The sequence below is a fragment of the Pongo pygmaeus genome, chromosome 1 (assembly GCF_028885625.2).
Source record: "Pongo pygmaeus isolate AG05252 chromosome 1, NHGRI_mPonPyg2-v2.0_pri, whole genome shotgun sequence".
NCBI lineage: Eukaryota > Metazoa > Chordata > Mammalia > Primates > Hominidae > Pongo > Pongo pygmaeus.
Window position 1 is genome coordinate 89260496 of NC_072373.2, and position 18879 is coordinate 89279374.

At 45.3% G+C, this 18879-nt stretch overlaps 1 protein-coding gene and 1 pseudogene across 1 annotated transcript; one reads left to right on the top strand and one right to left on the bottom strand.

Moving 5' to 3' along the window:
• The first annotated feature begins 1534 nt into the window (after positions 1-1534).
• Positions 1535-10831, top strand: LOC129015722 (intelectin-1). Its single transcript, XM_054454219.1, has 8 exons — positions 1535-1681; positions 1859-1922; positions 3237-3335; positions 4571-4818; positions 5575-5733; positions 6355-6475; positions 7650-7753; positions 10556-10831. The coding sequence occupies exons 2-8, from the start codon at positions 1865-1867 to the stop codon at positions 10706-10708; spliced, it is 942 nt and encodes a 313-aa protein (XP_054310194.1). The 5' UTR covers positions 1535-1681; positions 1859-1864; the 3' UTR covers positions 10709-10831.
• Positions 10832-16010: 5179 nt separating this feature from the next.
• LOC129015731 (heterogeneous nuclear ribonucleoprotein A1-like) lies at positions 16011-16971 on the bottom strand (annotated as a pseudogene).
• Positions 16972-18879: the final 1908 nt, after the last annotated feature.

An 18879-nucleotide genomic window follows, 5' to 3' on the forward strand; every position in this document is an offset into this window, starting at 1 on the left:
CAGGTGCCTGCCACCATGCCCAGATAATTTAATATTTTTAGTAGGGACAGGGTTTCGCCATGTTGATGAGTCTGGTCTTGAACTCCTGACCTCAAGTTATCCACCTGCCTCGTCCTCCCAAAGTGCGGGGGTTACAGTTGTAAGCCATCGTGCCTGGTGAGACCTCTATTTCTGAGAGGTTGTTGTTTGGAAATATGAAAGCTGAGTATGTTCATTTTGTTACCTATACTGATGAGTTAATTCAGTTTCTAATAGATTTAATTTTATTTAATTAATTATTTTCTGCATACACAGGGCAAATAGCTTCTAACAGATTTTAAATTTACAAAAGTATAACTTTTTTTGCAGGTTTTCTTCTTGGGTGCTATTTTATTTTCTTCTATCAATATGTGAGTATTTTGTGGAAATCAGTACTTTGAACCAACAAATAGGAAATATTAGCTTAACAAAAAAGATATTCACAATCTTTGTAAGAAAAGGTTGCAGTATTATTAATGCTATAATGACATTATGTATTAGGTATATGATATCACTGGGGAAGAACTGAGTAATTCTATTATAGCTGCAGGGTAGCATTTGAGAACTTCATGATATAGGAGCAGGAATAAGACAGGAGGTTCGAAGCATCAGAGAGGTTTTGTATTGATTCAGTTTCAAATGAAGTCTGTAGTAAATTTTCCCTCGTTTGTGGCAAAATGACAAAATTAAAGACAAAGTAGTGAGTCTTTGTGTGAAACTAAATTATTCAAACTAAAGATTTATATATTTTTTAAAATTTTTTTATTCATTTTTTGTGTGTTTTATATCTCTTTCCCCTCCATTCCTTTTTATCACATTATTCAGAAATGATCACTTTCCCATCTTGTTAAAATTTTCTTTTTCTATTTCTGTGAATTGATAATTATGGCCAATGTTCGATTTAATTTTATTTATTTATTTATTTAGAGATACAGTCTTGCCCTGTTACCTAAGCTGGAGTACAGTGGTATGATCATAATTCACTGAATCCTCTATCTCCGGGGCTCAAGCAATCATCCCGCCTTGCCTCAGTGCCAGCTGAGACTACAGGCAAGTGCCACCATGCCATGCTAATTTTTTTATTTTTATTTGTATTTTTAGTAGAGAAGAGGTTGCCCTATGTTGCCCAGGCTGGTCTCAAATGCCTGCGTTCGAAGTGATCTTCCTGCCTTGGCCTCCCAAAGTATTGGGATTTGAGCCAGCGTGCCAAGCCAACAGATGCTTAATTTAGAGAAAGTTTTTATTTTACAAGAAAGAAAGGCACAAAACTCCAAAATCAACGCCAACTCTTGTTAGTCTCTTCGTTTACTTGTTTTGTTTTCATGGACCTTGACACAGGTTCATGAAACCCCCAGATCTGGGAACAACGCTAGCAGGTGTTATTTAGGATTGGTTTTTTCTTTAGAACCTGTTAATTCCACTGTATAAATAACCTCCCTGAGATAACCAGAAGCCTCCCCTGCACTGGGCATTGTGCCAGGGGAGGGTGAGGCTGGAAACCTGGGTTTGTCCCTGATAGGCTTTCTCCATAAAGCTTTCAGCCTCTCATCCCACATCAGGAGTGTTTTTGGAGAAAGCTGCACTCTGTTGAGCTCCAGGTTGCAGTGGAGGGAGTGAAGGAGCTCTCTGTACCCAAGGAAAGTGCAGCTGAGACTCAGACAAGGTCTGTGAGTTGAGGGAACCCTGTTTTCAGCTTAGGTCTGCTTTTGGTCTCAGAGATGTGTGAAGTTTAAACAAAAGGCAAGGGGTTTTGGAGTCTTTGTAGGACTGCACAGGGGTGGGGCAGGGATGTAGAGAAAAATGATGGCCAAGATGGTGACCTTCATCTTGCTTTCTTTAGATTGCAATGAACCAAGTCAGCTTCCTACTGTTTCTCATTGCGGCCACCAGAGGGTGGAGTACAGGTGAGTCACGCTGCTAGGGAGAGCAGTTCCTTCAGCTGGATGGCTTCCAGGATCCTGGTCTCTCCCAGGACACAGAGCATGTCTTTGAGATGCACAGAGGCTGGCTTGCATGTAGACTGAGTGCTGATTTCTGGTCTCTGGTGGGATCTGGTCTGTGGCAGTGAGGGTGTTGCTTAAGGCATGTCCTGGGTCCAGGATCTAAGCTTTTGTGTGGCCCTGAGGGGGCTGTGGTAAGAACTGTGTCACCTCCCAGCCACTGCCCACTCCTGTGGCCTTGGCTGTGGGATTTCCACGGGAACTACATGGTCTGCTTTGTGCCTGGAGAATGTTCTCTCCACAGTCTTCCTCTCTACAACAAGAATAACAATGACATTTTAAAATTTGTATTTTTCTTCACTGTTTTAATTTTTTTTTTTTTAAAAGAAAAGGCTGTTTCAAAATATCTTCTTACTTCATCCTGGCAAAAGCACTGTTTATTAACTGTGTTTTAGGTATGAGGAAACTGAGGTCAGTCACCTCTGACCTCAAAGCTTTCCCCTAGACTGTTCGAATAGTTTGCAGACTTTTTGGAGTAGAGATTAGTCTCACCACTCCCTACTTCAAACCCCATGTTTCAGCCATATTAAGCAGCTTGTAGTTCTACAGCTGGACTATGCTGTATTTTTTTTTTCTCTAGGCCTTTGGATATGCTGTTTTCCCTGCCTTGGATTCTCTTCCTACTGATAAATCATGTTTATTCTCTCAGAATAAGCTAAGATGTCACCCGGAGTGGAAGGTCTTCTGTGACTAAGACATGAGACAACCCCTCTTGCCTCCTTCTGCCAGGCAACTGCCCTGTTCGCTGTCTGGCCTTTCCATTCTCCATTCTTACCTCAGAGTCTTTCTTTTGTTCTCTTGAGTTTGCCTTTCTTCTACCATTTATTCTCAATACAATTTTCTGTTGAATTGTCAGCAATTCCCTCTAGAGCCAAGCTCTTGCTGGGGAAGTTTAATGTCTTTGATTACTCAGTGCTTAGGGCAGGACCCAGCACAAGGACAGGTCTTGTGGCGGGAGGCATGCTTTAAGCCTGTGCTGGCTGTCGGGTCGGATGGGCTGAATGGATATGATGCTGATGGGCTGAGTGGATGTGACACTGATGGGCAGAGTGGATGTGACACTGATGGGCTGAGTGGATATGACACTGGCTGTCTCAGGCCTTACCACCTGGGCAGCAAGGTTCTGCTATAGTGGTGGAATGAGTGTGGGACTGGCGATAGGAGAGGGTAGGTTTTGTGTCAAACCAGGAATGAGAATAAATCCTGTGTATTCCCTAGATGAGGCTAATACTTACTCCAAGGAATGGACCTGTTCTTCATCTTCATCTCTGCCCAGAAGCTGCAAGGAAATCAAAGAAAAGTGCCCTAGTGCATTTGGTGAGTGATGAAACATTCAAACAGAGCTCAGTCAGGGTATCAGGATTATGTCTTCTGGGAGTCTTTTTGTCTTTTAGTTAAAAAAAATTATAGTAAAGTATATGTATACATATTACAATTTGCATAAGATTTGCCATTTTAAGCACATTTAATAAATGTGCAATCCAGTGGCATTAATTACCTTCAAGGTTGTGCAACCATCACTGCTATCCATATGCAGAACTTTTTCATTACCCCAAACAGAAACTCTGTACTTAATAACATGGAGGGGCCAGGTGCGGTGGCTCACACCTGTAAAGTGCTCACCCGGCACTTTACGAGGCTGAGGCAGGTGTATCACTTGAGGCCAGAAGTTCAAGACCATCCTGGCCAACATGGTGAGACCTTGTCTTTACTGAAATACAAAAATTAGTCAGGTGTGGAGTGCACATTTGTAATTCCAGCTACTTGGGAGGCTGAGGTGGGAGGATCGCTTGAACTCAGGAGGCAGAGGTTGCAATGAGCCGAGATGGTGCCACTGCACTGCAGCCTGGGCAACAGAGTTTGGCTCCATCTCAAACACAAAAACAAAACAAAACAAAACAAAAAATAACAGAGTTATTAAGCAATAACTCCCTTCCCTTAGTCTCTGGTAGCTGCACTCTACTTTCTGTCTCTATGAATTTGCCTAGTGTAGTTACCTCATGTAATTGGAGTCATATGGTATTTGTCCTTTGGTGTCTGGCTTATTTCACTTAGCACAGTGTTTTGAGGGTTTGTCCATGTTGTAGCATGGGTATTTCATTCCCTTTTATCCACTGTAGATACATATACGCACACACACCATTTTTGTTTATTCATTCACCTGTTGGTGAATATTTGAATTGTTTCTTCTATTTGGCTCTTGTGACTAATGCTGCAATAAACACTGGTTTAAAGGCATCAGCTTGAGGCCCTGTTTTCAATTCTTTTGGGGATAGACCTGCAGTGGAATTGCTGGGTCATACAATAATTCCATGTTTAACTTTATGAAAAATGTCACTGGGATTTTATACAATTCTATGTTCTGCCTCAGTTATAGGAGCATGATCTTCTGAACTCAGGGAGGCCCCAGTACCCCTGGGAGCACTTAGTGATGTGACTCAGGACAGGAGCCTTTAGGCCATGTTTCTGGTTCCTAGGGCCTTTGTTGTCATGGGGCTGAGATGAACCCTCAGCTCTCAGACAGGGAGGCTCTGGGCTGGTTCTCTCTACAGATGGCCTGTATTTTCTCCATACTGAGAATGGTGTTATCTACCAGACCTTCTGTGACATGATCTCTGGGGGTGGCGGCTGGACCCTGGTGGCCAGCGTGCACGAGAATGACATGCGTGGGAAGTGCACAGTGGGCGATCGCTGGTCCAGTCAGCAGGGCAGCAAAGCAGACTACCCAGAGGGGGACGGCAACTGGGCCAACTACAACACCTTTGGATCTGCAGAGGCGGCCACAAGTGATGACTACAAGGTTGGTGCCACTTCTTAACCACTTGGGTGAGGGTGAGGAGTGGAGTGTGGCTGGCCACCAGCCTGCAGGAGGGAGGGTTGGAAGGTGGGGATGTAGGGAAGTGCTGGAGAAGAAGAGACAAATATTTGCACCTTTTTTTTTTTCTTGAGATGGAGTCTCACTCTGTTGCCCAGGTTGGAGTGCAGTGGTATGATCTTGGCTCACAGCAACCACTGCCTCCTGGGTTCAAGTGGTCCTCTGCCTCAAAAGTAGCTGGGATTACAAGCATCCACTACCACAGTCGGCTAATTTTTGTACTTTTAGTAGAGACGGGGTTTCACCATGTTGGCCAGGCTCGTCTCGAACTCCTGACCTCAAGTGATCTGCCCACCTCGGTCTCCCAAAGTGCTGGGATTACAGGCATGAACCACCACACCCAGCCAACTTGCACTTTGAATCACAACTTCCTCCTAACAAGGCTGTTAGGGCCCTGGGTGTGGTGGGATCATCTGCTGGGAGTGGGGTGTCTGAGTATTGTTGACCATCTGCTCACCTGGAGTCCAGAGCTCTCAGTCCAGCTGATGTTGCATGTGTGGACCTTCTGTCTCCTGCCCTGGGTGTGGTGGGATCATCTGCTGGGAGTGGGGTGTCTGAGTATTGTTGGCCATCTGCTCACCTGGAGTCCAGAGCTCTCAGTCCAGCTGAGGCTGCATGTGTGGACCTCCTGTCTCCTTAGACCTCCTGGCCCAGTCAGGCTCAGTGTCTGTTGCTTTCCAGAACCCCGGCTACTACGACATCCAGGCCAAGGACCTGGGCATCTGGCACGTGCCCAACAAGTCCCCTATGCAGCATTGGAGAAACAGCTCCCTTCTGAGGTACCGCACGGACACTGGCTTCCTCCAGACACTGGGACATAATCTGTTTGGCATCTACCAGGTACAGAGGGCTGCTGGCTGGGACTGGTTTTCATGGGTGTACAGAGAAGCAGGTGTTAGAGGTTGGGCAGGAATCATTTTCTAATGGGCCTGTCTCCCATGTTCTTCTAACCTAGATTTGCTGATGGCTTCTGTTGCTTCTCTTAGGAATTCTGAGCCAGGCAAGAGAAAAGACCTATGGGAGGGGTGGGGGGCTGGGGGAGGGATAGCATTCAGAGAAATACTTAATGTAAATGATGAGTTAATGGGTGCAGCAAACCAACATGGCACATGTATACCTGTGTAACAAATCTGCACATTGTGCACATCTACCCTAGAACTTAGAGTATAATAATAACAATAAAAAAAGAAAGACCCATGGGAGAGGACAGCTGAGGCAGGAACAGTGTGGATGGGTCAGGGAGAAGGAGACAGAGAATGAAGTGGTCTAGGCTGCCGCAGAAGCACACTCCTGAGTAACTGGCAGCTGTAACAGGGAAAGATTCTTATTTTGACTGGTTTTGAAGTAATCTCAGTTACTGAGAAAGCATTGTTTCCCCTCTATGAATGGCAGCATCCCAGGAGATGCTGGTAATGGCAAGTCTAGTGTCTTTACTTCATGACCTTTTTTTGTTCTTTGTAGAAATTCCCAGTGAAATATGGAGCAGGACAGTGTATTACTGACAATGGCCCGGCAATCCCTTTGGTCTATGATTTTGGCGATGCCCAGAAAACAGCATCTTATTACTCACCCTATGGCCAGCGTGAGTCTTTAATGATCCTCTGAACTCCTAGTAGGAAAGGAAATACATTCAACTATGCTAGGTAACAGTTGCGCATCCGACTGAAGCCTGGTTTTCTTCTGTAATGTTCCCTATATTGCCCCACTTGATTTGCGTGGCTGCCTTTGAGATCTGAACTTTATTAACCTCATTTTAGGAAACTGAAGCACTGAGAGGTTTAGAAACTTGCAAAGAGCACAAGGCATATGTGGAAGAATCAGCAATTGGGGTGAGGAAATTTGGCTCCAGACTTTTTTTTTTTTGAGACGGCGTTTCACTCTTGTTGCCCAGGCTGGAGTGCAATGGTGCAGTCTCAGCTCACTGCAACCTGTGCCTCCCAGGTTCAAATGATTCTCCTGTCTCAGCCTACCAAGTAGCTGGGATTACAGGTGCCCACCACCATGCCCAGCTGATTTTTGTATTTTTAGTAGAGATGTGATTTCACCATGTTGGCCAGTCTGGTCTCCAACTCCTGATTTTTGGCGATCTGCCCGCTTTGGCCTCCCAAAGTGCTGGGATTACAGGCATGAGCTACCGTGCCTGGTTAGGCTCCAGACTCCAGACTCTTTATTCCTAACAACTCACTCTCAGCCCTGCAGAAGCTTGTTAGGACCAGGCCAGGTCCATGTGCACAGAACAACCAATAAAATGGAGGAACTTTTTTTTTCTATTGTGAGTTTATTTTGTGTGAAGCCAAAGTTGGTAGCATAGTATGCTTCGCAGAGGCTGAGCATATATTATAGAACTCAAAGCTGTTATTATTTACATTTGGGAGTTGAGATTTTAAAATAAAGGAGAAAAGAAAAATGTAAACAGGAACAGAGTGAATACATCTGTTAATTTCTGCAACTCAGTCTTTGGAAATGTTTAGTGGTGATCTTCCTGCAGAGTTGAATTTCTCTTCACAAGCCTCTGGCAGATGAGGAACCCTCTCTGAGGACCAGCTCTTCATCTCTGGGGTTGGGAAAAGGTCCCTCTTAGCTAAGTTTGAGGCCAGGATGTACCAGCAATTGGCCACAGTGGTGCTGGGCTCCACCAGTACAGCTGGAGTGTTGGGCTGTAGCCTAAGATTTGGCATCGAGAATCTCAGGGCTGGCCTAACGGAAGCAATTTCTAGCATCTTCCTTGAATGCTGTTTTCTGCCTCTTGTTTTCAGGGGAATTCACTGCGGGATTTGTTCAGTTCAGGGTATTTAATAACGAGAGAGCAGCCAACGCCTTGTGTGCTGGAATGAGGGTCACCGGATGTAACACTGAGCACGTGAGTCTCTGTGGGGACCACAAGGACCTGTGAGTAAGGTCGAGTTTGTCAGTGTGTGTTGGTATGTGTGTGTGTGTTGAGTGTGGTATGACTGGGGTGTGTGTGTATGTGTGTGGGAGTGTGACCTTCTCTTGCTCGTTGCTGGGCTTCAGGGGCCAGTGCTATGGGACCCTTTGTCCAGGGATACACATCCTGTCCCTTTGAGGACCAAAATCAAGGGGTGAGGCTTCAAAAGAACCATTGCTCGGTGCTCAGCCTTTGTGAGAAAGCACTCAATCACTTGGAGCTGGGGTGAGGCTTGTGTGCTGAAACATTCAGTAGGAGTCTTTAGAGCTGAGATTCCTTGAGAAACACAGGTGTTGTTTTCCTTCATCTGAGGTTTATATTTCAGAGAAAACCTGGGCCTCCCCAACCCTAACCATGGTTTGCCTAGATATACACTGCACTGGGGAGCTGCTGGGACAGTCCTGGACATCATCTTCTAGAAACTTCACTCAGGCCATCCCTCGTGTGGTTGAAATGTTAAGGCTCAGGAATCCCGAATGGTGGGATTGATAAATTCCAAAGATTATAAATGGAATACCAGTTGTATTAATCCATTCTCTCACTGTTATAAAGAAATATCGGCCAGACATGGTGGCTCACACCTGTAATCCCAGTACTCTGGGAGGCAAGGCAGGTGGATCTTTTGAGTTCAGGAGTTTGAGACCAGCCTGGGAAACATGGCGAAGCCTTGTCTCTACAAAAAATACAAAAATTAGCTGAGTGTGCTGGCACATGCCTGTGGTCTCAGCTACTTGGGAGGCTGATGTGGGAGGATCTGCTTAAGCCTGGGAGGTGGAGATTATAATGAGCCAAGATCACACCACTGCACTCCACTCCAGCCTGGGTGACAGAGCGAGACCCTGTCTCAAAAAAAAAGAAAAAGAAATATCTGAGACTGGGTAATTTATAGAGAAATGAGGTTTAGTTGGCTCATGGTTCTGCAGGCTGTAGTATACGTATAGTGGCTTCTGCTTCTAGGGAAGCCTCAGGAACCTTCCAATCATGGCAGAAGGCAAAGATGGAGTGAGGTGTCTCCCATGGCAGGAGCAGGAGCAAAGGCAGGGGAGGTGCTACACACTTTTTTTTTTTTTCTTGAGACAGAGTTTTGCTCTTGTTGCCCACGCTGAAGTGCAGTAGCACGATCTAGGCTCGCCACAACCTCTGCCTCCCAGATTCAAGCGATTCTCCTGCCTCAGCCTCCCAAGTAGCTGGGTTTACAGGCATGAGCCACCACACTGGGCTAATTTTGTACTTTTAGTAGAGATGGGGTTTCTCCATTTTGGTCAGGCTGGTCTCGAACTCCTGACCTCAAGTGATCTGCCTGCCTCAGCCTCCCATAATGCTAGGATTACAGGCATGAACCTCCATGCCCAGCTGGTGCTACACACTTTTACATGTCCAGATCTCATGAGAAGTCACTCACTATCATGAGGACAGCATCAAGGGGCTGGTGCTAAAATCATTCATGTGAAACCACCCCCATGATCCAATCAGCTCCCACAAGGCCCCACCCCCAACACTGGGGATTACAATTCGACATGAGATTTTTTGGGGACCCAGGTCCAAACCATGTCACCAGTTAATACAGAGGGTGGACAGGGAAGTCTAGAATAACATGGTTCTCAATTTGGGTGAGTGAGTGTCATTTATGAAGTCAGAGTGTCTGGATGATGAATAGGTTCTGGGTCAATGAGGGATTTACTTAACCCTGTTTTGGTCATTTGGAGCTTGAGGTTCCTGTGTAGAGATCCAAGCTGGACTTTGAGGTCTTCAGCACAAGAAGCATCTCAACAGGAGATGGAGATTTTGGGGCCATCAGTGAATTTTTAGTAATTGAGGCCACAGTGGTCATGCACTTTATAAGGGAGAGGGAGATGGGTCCTCCACTAGGGAGCAGCGCTTAGAGGATTTATGAAAGAAGAGAACAGGCAGGGGCTCTGAGCATGAATATTCAGAAAAGTTGAAAGAAAGTCAAGAGAATAATGTCACTAAAGGTAAAGGAAGAGAGTTTTGTTTTTTTTCTTTTGAGACAGGGTCTTACTCTGTTGCCCAGGTTGCAGTGCAATGGCGCGATCTAGGCTCATTGCAACCTCCACCTCCCAGGTTCAAGCAATTCTCCTGCCTCAGCTTCCTGAGTAGTCAGACTACAGGTGCCTGCCATCACGCCCTGCTAATTTTTTTTTTGAGACGGAGTCTCATTCTGTCACCCAGGCTGGAGTGCAGTGGCACAATCTCAGCTCACAGCAAGCTCTGCCTCCCAGGTTGATGTCATTCTCCTGTCTCAGCCTCCTGAGTAGCTGGGACTACAGGTACCCGCCACCACACCCGGCTAATTTTCTTTTGTATTTTCAGTAGAGACGGGGCTTCACTGTGTTAGCCAGGATGGTCTCGATCTCCTGACCTTGTGATCCGCCCACCTTGGCCTCCCAAAATGCTGGGATTACAGGTGTGAGCCACCGCACCTGGCCCACACCCGGCTAATTTTTGTATTTTTTGTGGAGATGGGGTTTTGCCATGTTGGCCAGGATGGTCTTGAACTCCTGGCCTTAAGTGATCCACCTTCTTCAGCCTCCCAAACTGCTGGGATTATAGGTGTGAGCCAAGGAAGAGAGAGAGGTTTTTACGGGAAGGATAGATCAACCTTGTCAATGGAGAGACTGATGAGGACCAAAGAAATCACTGGATTCAGCTGTTAAGATGGCATTGGCCTCACTGGCAGATCTCCCATTACCACCTCTTCCTCTCTTTGTTTCCCAGCACTGCATTGGTGGAGGAGGATGCTTTCCAGAGTCTAGTCCCCGGCAGTGTGGAGATTTTTCTGGTTTTGATTGGAGTGGATATGGAACTCATGTTGGTTACAGCAGCAGCCGTGAGATAACGGAGGCAGCTGTGCTTCTATTCTATCGTTGAGAGCTTTGTGGGAGGGAACCCAGAACTCTCCTCCCAACCATGAGATCCCAAGGATGGAGAACAACTTACCCAGTAGCTAGAATGTTAATGGCAGAAGAGAAAATAATAAATCATATTGACTCAAGTCTTGGTGTTTCTGTAAATTCCTTTCGTGTAGGGGTGAAGCACTATAGGAAATTTCAAAAGCATGTGTATTGTTTGGCTGACTGTACTTCAACTGTGTGTGTGCTTGGACTGTTAGGGCTCAGGAATCCTGATAGAGAAACATGCCATCTCTACTTCCCTTTCAGATAGCCCTTAAAATAGCCAGAGGCATACAGGGCAAGGGGAAAGGAAGCATTTTATCCTAACCCTTCCTAACTCACCCACATGGACTGATCAATTTGTATCCTCAACCTGAAGACCCGAAAGGAGAAAAGAGTCCATTTTTTTGGGGGGTGCCCCAAAGAAGAAGGAGATATACTCAATATCTATATCTAGTATGTTCTAACCTTAGTGACTGGGCGCTCTCCTTAGGGAAGAATGGGCTGGCATGTTATGATGATGGTGACTATCCTTGTGTAGTGGCTTAACCATTCCTGGGCTCCCATCTGCAGGTGCTCATTCAGAAGGAGACATGTGGCCAAATCATCCCCAGTGGGTTATTGGTACAGATAGGATGGGGATGCATCAGTTCTTACCCATGACTAAATATTAGGCATTATATTGTGTTTCCTCTACAATGCAAATTGGTTTATGACAAGCCCTTCCAATTCTTCGCCACTCTAAGTGTCAATTACTTCTCACTGGCTAGAAAATGAAGTTTAAAGTTCTTAGGCCTTAGAGGAATTAGAAGAGGAAGGGGAAGAGGGGAAAGAGGAAGGGGAAGAAGAAGGGAAAGGGGAAGGGGAAGAAGAAGGGAAAGAAGAAGGGGAAGAAGTTTGCTTAGAAAATGTTTGGGAGGGGCGGGGTGCAGTGGCTCATGCCTATAATCCCAGCATTTTGGGAGGCTGAGGTGGGCAGATCATGAGGTCAGGAGATCAAGACCATCCTGGCCAACATGGTGAAACCCCATCTCTACTAAAAATACAAAAATTAGCTGTGCATGGGGGCATGTGCCTGTAATCCCAGCCATTCGGGAGGCTGAGGCAGGAGAATGGCTTGAACCTGGGAGGCGGAGGTTGCAGTGAGCCGAGATCACATCACTGCACTCCAGCCCGGCAATAGAGCTAGACTCCATCTCAAAAAAAAAAAAAAAAAAAAAAAAAAAAAAAAAAAAAAAAAATCTGGGATGGTTATGTTTGTTGTTTAAACTAGATCTATTTGGACGTGTGTTAGAAATTGTTAGTATTCTCTCTACAGCCTTTCTTTCTTTAGTTCTTTCTACCTTCTTAATAACTCATTTTCTGTCATCTGTTCTTTCCTGCCTTCTGTCTTACCCCTTGTCCCCATTCTCTATCCTGAAACACAGATATCTCTGTCCCTCTTCACTCTCAGATGTCCTTCTTCCAACTAGAGGAGACAAACCTGAGTACGTTTTTATCTCTGGTTGGAGTTCCCCTGTATGTGACTCATCTTTTGTGTGCCAGACACTGTTGGCTGGGAGTGCACAGACCAGTGGTGAGAGAGAGAGGTGAATAGTTTTTCTCTTTTATATATTCCTTTATGAATTAATTCCAACAATATTCATTGAGTGTGTACTAGTTCCTGGGCTAAGTGCTGGGGATACGGTGATAGAGAAGTGATAGAGAAGACAGATGAACCCAATTCTAAAGCTGCAGGTGGTGGAGCCCAGGGGCCCTTCAGGTGCAAGGTGATAAAGTCTCCCATGAGAGCTTCCTGGGGAGCTGTGGAAACAGGACAGCGATCCCCAATCCAGAAAGGAATGTTAGGGAAGACCTCTCAGAGAAGGTGGCTTTCCCTTAATTCTCCCTGCCACCACGGCGTGACCACAGAGATCTCTGAGCCGGGAAAGTTTTCAGCTGTCATTGTTTTCATTGTGCCCCACATCCGGAGAGTGAGGTTGTTAAACCTCTATGCTCTGGAAATAGATGGAATTAGTCCAAATCCTAGCTTTCTAAATGGATCTGACCCTTGAAAAATTTTTCATGTATCAAAGTTTCAGTTTCCTTATCTGTAAACTACAGATAAGAGTAGTAAAGTCCTCACATGTGGTTTTCATAAAAATTAAATGAAATAACACGTACAGCCTTTAAAAGAGTACCTGGCTTATAGTTACTGCTTGATATATATTAGTTATTGTTATTATCTTTTGAGACATGGTCTTGTTCTGTTGCCCAGGCTGGAGTGCAGTAGTGCGATCTCAGCTCACTGCAACCTCTGCCTCCCAGGTTCAAGCGATTCTGCTTGATCTCGAACTCCTGGCCTCAGGTGATCCACCTACCTCAGCCTCCCAAAGTGCTGGGATTATAGACATGAGCACCATGCCCAGCCTCTCTTTTCTTAAAATTTTATTTTATTTATTTTTTCATTTTTTGAGACAGGGTCTCGCTCTGTCACCCAGGCTGGAGTGCAGTGATGCAGTCTCAGCTCATTGCAACCCCCATCTCCTGGGTTCAAGTGAGTCTCCTGCCTCCACCTCCCAAGACTACAGGCACATGCCACTATGCCAAGCTAATTTTTGTATTTTTATTAGAGACAGGATTTCTCCATATTGGCCAGGCTGATCTCAAACTCCTGACCTTGTGATCTGCCCACCTTGGCCTCCCAAAGTGCTGGGATTACAGGCATAAGCCACTGCGCCTGGCCTTATTTATTTATTTTTGAGATGGAGTCTCCCTCTGTTGCCCAGGCTGGAGTACAATGGCATGATCTCGGCTCACTGCAACCTCTGCCTCCTGGGTTCAAGCGATTCTCCTGCCTCAGCCTCCTGAGTAGCTAGGATTACAGGCACCCACCACCACACCTGGCTAATTTTTGTATTTTTAGTAGAGATGGTGTTTCACCATGTTGGCCAGGCTGGTCTTGAACTCCTGACCTCATGTGGTCTGCCCACCTTGGCGCCACTGCGCCTGGCCTAACATTTTATTAATTTTTTTTTTTTTGTAGCGATTGGGTCTCCCTATGTTGCCCAGACTCATCTCAAACTCCTGGGCTCAAGCGGTCCTCCTGCCTTGGCCTCCCAGAGTGTTGGGACTACGGGTGCCCAGGCCCTTCTTTCTCTTTGATGTAGTCTTAAATTTTCTCCATTGTTAAATCAAGCTTAGTCTACAGCTGCCTCCTTACATATTTTAAGTTTGGCCTAAAGGTTTCTCTGTACATCACAAACTATGGCGTAAATGTAAGTATAAATAAATTATAGTCTGCTCTTGTGCCAATCACCAAGTTTTGGCCAATCAAATGTGGCTAAATGTTCAAACTAGGCAAATGCCAAGCTATAACCAATGCAGCTGTTTCTGCATCTCACTTTCATTTTCCATATGTCACTTTCCTTTTTCTGTCCATAAATCTTCTGGCCCTGCTAGAGTCTCTGAGTCTACCCTGGCTCAGAAGGCTGCCCGACTCATGAATCATTCACTGCTCATTAAACTCTTTTAAATTTAATTTGGCTGAAGTTTTTCTGATGGTGTCAGAAGTGGGATCTGAAGTGGAGCTTCTCACAACCCCCAGGAGGGCTGAGTGACCAAGCAGGGATCATGGGTAAGTTCTCTCTTGAATTCTGAAGCTCCATAGATTAGTGTTTTGAGCTCTCTGAGTTTCTTTGAGCAAATTTCTGATTCAAACTTGGTTTGGAAGTTGTGATGGAAATCATACTGGGTCTAGGACCAGATTGGATTCAGTAATTAACTGATTAACTGGCTTGGATCTAGTTAGAAGCCTCTGACTGGGTCAGAAAGAAACAGGTAGTAACTGGCAATATTGCAGGCGGTGTAAAATTTGGCTTTTGGAAATTTGCATGGATTTTTGTGTTCCACCCCTTTGCTTTTCTTGTCCGGCTCTGTCACCCAGGCTGGAGTGCAGTGGTGCACACTCCAGTGGCATGAAGTGAACCTGCCTCCCGGGTTCAAGTGATTCTCCTGCCTCAGCCTCTGGAGTAGCTGGGATTACAGGCATATGCCAACATGCTCGGCTAATTTTTGTATTTTTAGTAGAGATGGGGTTTCACTATGTCAGTGAGGCTGGTCTCAAACTCCCGACTTCTGGTAATCCGCCCACCTTGGCCTCCCAAAGTGCCAATGAGCCACTGTGCCTGACCTGTAAAGTTTTAATTAGTGAGTAAAAGGATTCATGAGGCTAGACTTAAGCTGTAGCAAATCTGGTGTACTTTGTGCTATGAATTTGTCTTTCTGCATTGTTCTGTCATAAAAAGGGGTACAATAAAATAGAATGTGGGCCTAGGACCCCCATAAGCTCACTGTTTAGGCCATTATGGCAAACTGGTCAGTTAGAAACTTTGCTGAAGATCCCTGAAACAAAAAAAGCTGGATGAGGTTTCCCTCTCTTCTTGTTTAATGTTATTGGGAGCTTGATCTTGTAACCACATAGTAATACTCTCTCTTGGTCTCCCCCATCCAGGGAACAGGAATTTTGGAGTCCATGTCACAGTTAGCTCTGCGTATTATTTTGAGCAGTTAAAAGCCATTTGAAGTTCAAAATTGACTGCTCTAGGTGCTTTCTAGGAAGAACAATGGAAACTGCCCAATGCTGTGGCTCAGTGGATAAGGTTCTGTCTTTTCACAGTGGTGGCCGGGGTTCAATTCCTGGCTTAGGGAATGAGTGCTTTTGTTACCAGTGGTAGTTATTCATATGGGTCTGCAGCAACCTCAGTTCTTGCCTCCTGAGAAGAAAAAATTCAACTGAGGGGCATAAGGCAGAAGGAGAGACTGAGGCAAGTTTTAGCACAGGAATGAACATTTATAAAAAGCTTTATAGCAGTAAGGAAAGTACACTTTGAAGTACAAGCCAAGTGGGTGACTTAAGAGACCAAGTGAGCAGCTTGACCTCTTGACTCAGGGTTTTAAATTTTATTTTATTTTAAAAAAGACATTTATTTAGCCTCAGGATCAGACTATTACATTTAGCAATCAACAGCATGGGTGGAAAAAAAATTACATTAAAACCCTTTATTGGAATGCTTTACACTTTCCACAGAACAGAAACTAAAATAGCCTGTGACAATTAGTCACAAATACAGTCTTCGAGTTTTTTGCCCATACACATGAGTATTTGTCTAAAACATGTCTTCTTTGTAGCAGCTAGGCCCTGCCACCACTGTGCTTGGCTGAGTTCACAAACCTGTTGTAACCTGTAGCTTCCCTGTCACTTGTCTGGCTCTCCTCTCCTGCTAAGCTTTGTTTCCTAATTAAAATCTTCTACCACTGCCATAGCTACTGCTGCTACTGGAACCACCATAGTCACCTTGATTTCATGGTTTGGGAAAGTATTGGCCTCCACCACCATAGGGGCCAGAGCTTCTGCCTCCAAAGTTTCCTCCCTTCATGGGTCCAAAATTTGAAGACTGATTGTTGTAATTGCCAAAATCATTGTAGCTTCCACCACCTCCAAAATTGCTTCCATCCTTACCAAATCCATTATAGCCATCCCCACTGCTACTATATCCTCCACCACCATGGCTGCCACCAAAGCCACCACGACCACTGAAGTTTCTTCCATGACCAAAGTTGTCATTCCCACCGAAACCACTTCCACGACCACCACCAAAGTTTCCAGAACCACTTCGACCTCTTTGTCTGGATGAAGCACTAGCCATCTCTTGCTTTGACAGGGCTTTCCTAACTTCACAGTTATGGCCATTCACAGTACAGTATTTCTGAATGACAGTCTTATCCATGGAGTCATGATTGTCAAAGCTCACAGAGGCAAAGCCCCTTTTTTTGCCATTGCCTTGGTCAGTCATGATTTCAGTCACTTCAATTTTTCCATACTGTTCAAAATAATCTCTTAGAGGATGTTCTTCAGTGTCTTCTTTAATGCCACCAACAAATATCTTTTTCACAGTTAAGTGGGCACCTGGTCTTTGAGAATCTTCTCTTGAGACAGCTCTTTGGTTCCACAACTCTTCCATCCACCTTGTGTGGCCTTGCATTCATGGCTGCATCCACTTCCTCCACAGTGGCCTATATAAGAAACCCAAAGCCCCCGGAGCGCTTGGTGTTTGGATCTCTCATTACCACACAGTCTGTGAGCGTTCCCCATTGTTCAAAATGGTTCCTCAGGCTCTCATCGGTTATTTCAAAGCTCAACCCTCCAATGAAGAGCTTCCTCAGCTGTTTGGACTCTTTAGGAGATTCTGACTTAGACATGACGGCAGGGAGAAGTGAGGGTTTAACAATACTTCTTCGATGGTGTTCATGGGCAGAAATGACTCAGGGTTTTATATGTTGGCATACTTCCAGGATCTTGTGTTACTTATCCGCACTCCCGAGATCTTATTGGGAAGCTGCTGATGGTGTTTTCTATCTATTATGAGACAGCCGTTCCCTGGCACCAGCTGTGACCAATTACTACTTTTTTTTTTTTGAGACAGAGTCTCACTCTGTCGCCAGGCTGGAGTGTGGTGGCCTGACCTCGGCTCACTGCAACCTGGTTCAAGTGATTCTCCTGCCTCAGCCTCCCAAGTAGCTGGGATTACAGGCACCCGCTACCACGCCCAGCTAATTTTTGTATTTTTAGTGGAGATGAGGTTTCATCATGTTGGCTAGGATGATCTCGATCTCCTGACCTCATGATCCACCCACCTCGGCCTCCCAAAGTGTTGGGATTACAGGCGTGAGCCACCATGTCTGGCAGACCAATTACTACTTTAAAAAAAACAGTTAACTGCCTGACCATCACCTGATGGTCACCCAACACTCCTAGTGTGTGTGTGTGTGTGTGTGTGTGTGTGTGTGTCTGAGTGTGGGGAGCCCTCTCCTGCTCTGCTCATTCCCAACTAGCTACCCACTGTAACACTTTCTGGTTTGATATCTGTGTGACTTTTGCCATTTATTGGTTCTCTTTGCCCTCATGAACAACTTCTGACTTCCTGTCTTGAATTTTCTTTTCCCTAAGCACTTGGGAGGTTGCCTTTGGTAAAGTTCAAAGGTAAGAAATATTTGCTGCTTGTTCTGGCTAGAGTCTTGTAATATTTGGTTAAAAGTCAACTTAATTAGAAGCAGATGTTCAAGCTATAGGTATTGACAAGGCCTTTATTTTTTATTTTCCTTTTTATTTTTTTCGAGATGGAGTCTTGCTCTGTCGCCCAGGCTGGAGTGCAGTGGCACCATCTCGGCTCACTGCAAGCTCTGCCTCCCAGGTTCACACCATTCTCCCACCTCAGCCTCCCAAGTAGCTGGGACTACAAGTGCCCACCACCACACCTGGCTGATTTTTTGTATTTTTAGTAGAGAAGGCGTTTCACTGTGTTAGCCAGGATGGTCTCCATCTACTGACCTCGTGATCCACCCGCCTCAGCCTCCCAAAGTGCTGGGATTACAGGCACCTTTATGTTTTTTTTCTCTTTTTGGATCTTGTTTCTCTGGGAAAAAAATATTTTTTTCTTTTCAGTCAACTGAACTGTTTTTCTCCATTTTGTCTTCTTGTCACTCTTGGTGCACACATGAGAGAACCTAAGATAATTTCTTTCTTTTTGTTTTGAGATGCAGTTTCACTCCTGATGTCCAGACTGGAGTGCAATGGTGTGATCTCAGCTCACTGCAACCTCTGCCTCCCAAGTTCAAGCGATTCTCTTGCCTCAGCCTCCCAAGTAGCTGGGATTACAGGCATACACCACCATGGCCGGCTAATTCTTGTATTTAGTAGAGACGGGGTTTCACTATGTTGGTCAGGCTGGTCTCGAGCTCCTGACCTCAGATGATAACACCTGCCTTGGCCTCTCAAAGTGCTGGGATTACAGGCATGTGCCACCATGCCCAGCTAGACCTAAGATAATTTCTAACAGCCCAGACTTCTTGGGAAAAACAGAGGAAGTGCCACAGACCCCATTTTGGGAAAAATCTGTTTTCCTCATGAAAACCCAGGAATTGAAAGCAGATATATCCCTTGTATTACTCCATTTTCATGCTGCTGATAAAGACATACCCGAGACTGGGCAATTTACAAAAGAAAGAGGTTTATTGGACTTACAGTTCCACATGGCTGGGGAGGCCTCACAATCATGGCAGAAGGCAAGGAGAAACAAGTCACATCTTGTGCGGATGGCAGCAGGCAAA